The following is a 2,115-nucleotide window of genomic DNA, read 5'->3' as shown; positions in this document are numbered from 1 at the left end:
GCGGCACCCTGGCACCAAAGGTGATTTAAATAATTACTGTATTTAAGAAAGTTAGCCCCTGAGCAATTAATTCCAAGTAAGACTAATCTTGAACAGAGCATTAACTTTGACAAAGATACCAGACTGTAAACACTATTGTTAGTTCTATTCATGAAGCAATACATACTACATAACAATTAATGCTTTAGAATATAATCTTTAATTATTTACAGTACAGATATATACCTGTCTCTTATACACATCTAGATGTGTATAAGAGACAGATTTAATTCTCTTCTGTTTTGCTTGTAAGCAACAAGCAAAGGGCATATAAAAGGTTTTGTGTGATTGCAGACCACTGCTGCCTATCTCGTCCACCAGGTCCTAATTTACCACCACATACCTATGTGTTGATCAATATACTATATATGTGGCAGCAAAAGGACCTTGAGATCATCCTCATTTTCTGTTTTAACGTCACTTAATTCAACAGAGTTTAATAGATGTCAGTCATTTGCCTGTGCCTCTGTTCCCCTTTGGAATGACAAGCAACTAACATCAGCACATTCAAGCAACACAGAACATCTTTTAATACTGTATTTTGCTCAATTCTAGATTTTTTATTTCTAATATAAAGTGCTTAAACGTGTTTACCTTAATAATGATTCAACTCGATATAACCTTGATATAATAGCAATTCAAGAGACAAAGTGTACAAAAACAGAAGAAGTCACAATTCCGTCAAAAAACAAGTTATATATATGCCCACAAGTTAAGTCTATTTATCGGGGAATTGGATTTTTGGTTAACAAGAGATTGTTGTCTTATGTAAAATGCCTTAATTTTGTCAGTGATGATGTCGCTTATACTGAACCGTGGCAAGCTGGCTACAAGCATAGCAGAAGTTGTTCTGATTTGGTGTGGTGTCAGCGAATGCTTGTGGCAGTTGTAATGGAAAAGCACTGGACGTTCAACAAAATGGGAATAGATATGAGTGCTGCATTCGACTCCATTCGAAGGTCGACTATACTGAATCTGCTTAATGATGCAGGGTGTTGCAAAGACGAAGTCAGACTCGTTCGTTTTCTTCTTGCAAACACTCGCCTCAGAGTTAAAATCAAGAATGTGCTCTCAGAAGACTTTCAGTCTACTATAGGGTCGTTTCAAGGCGATAGTCTATCTGGCGCATTGTTCACACTTACACTTGCTGGAGCACTTAGGCATGTTAGAGCAGTCATTCCAAGGCCAAATCCACCTATATCATTTATGGGGATGCCACGTGAGTCAGAATATGCTGATGACGTCGATTTTTTAGATGAAGATCCTCAGATTCCTAAGCATATATTGCCCACCGTTAAAACAATATTACAAGAATGGAACCTCTCAGTAAATGAAGACAAAACTGAATTTACACAGATATATATGGCTAATAAACAAGACCTAGATAGTAGTGGAAACAAAATAAAAGACAATAAATCGTGGTGCTCAAGTAAGCTGCTTGGATCTTTTTTAGATTCCATCGTCGATGTTAAACAACGCATCATTCTCGGAAACGTCTCTTTTTCGCGATTCAATAAAATTTGGAACCGTCGAAGATGTATTTCACTCCAGAGACGTCTTATAGTCTATGAAGCCCAGGTAGTTTCTGTCATGCTATACGACTGCAACAGCTGGTCTGTCCCTAACAGTGTATTAGATGATCTTGATATAACCCATAGACGACACCTTCGCCACATTTTAAATATCAAATTGCCTAACGTCATCCGGAACCACGATCTTTATAAAGTCACTGGCGTCAACCCATTATCTGAGCGTGTTACAAAATCCTGATGGTTAATGTTTGGTCACATCCTTAGAATGGAAGAAACATCCCCTGCATATCGTGCCTTGTCATTTGCAGTTGATGGGTGCTGCCAACCAGGTAGACGTGGTCGTCATAAAACCAACCTTCTCGGAGTACTTCGCAAAGACCTTCAAAAACGTAGCCTAAAACTACGGAACTTTGATGATATCCAAGTACTTCGTGAACTTGCTGCTAATAAAACTACATGGATACGTCTCCAAAATATGTTATGAGACTGATCAGAAACTTTAAACTGTTAAAGCTTTTGTAAACAGTATATATATATACATACA

General features: G+C 37.7%; 1 protein-coding gene across 1 annotated transcript; it reads left to right on the top strand.

The window, feature by feature from the left end:
• Window positions 1-912: 912 nt before the first annotated feature.
• LOC117117021 lies at window positions 913-1,809 on the top strand. Its single transcript, XM_033261199.1, has one exon. The coding sequence runs from the start codon at window positions 913-915 to the stop codon at window positions 1,807-1,809; it is 897 nt and encodes a 298-aa protein (XP_033117090.1).
• Window positions 1,810-2,115: the final 306 nt, after the last annotated feature.

This window comes from Anneissia japonica, unplaced genomic scaffold (genome assembly GCF_011630105.1).
Source record: "Anneissia japonica isolate Jap-2015-1 unplaced genomic scaffold, ASM1163010v1 scaffold9843_len29417_cov191, whole genome shotgun sequence".
NCBI classification, from domain to species: domain Eukaryota; kingdom Metazoa; phylum Echinodermata; class Crinoidea; order Comatulida; family Comatulidae; genus Anneissia; species Anneissia japonica.
Note: the sequence above shows the minus strand (reverse complement) of the source record. Positions and strands in the feature narration are given on the sequence as shown.

What these genes read in the sequence shown, in the direction of transcription:
- LOC117117021 (XM_033261199.1), top strand. Translation starts at nt 913, where the DNA reads ATGCTTGTGGCAGTTGTAATGGAAAAGCACTGGACGTTCAACAAAATG.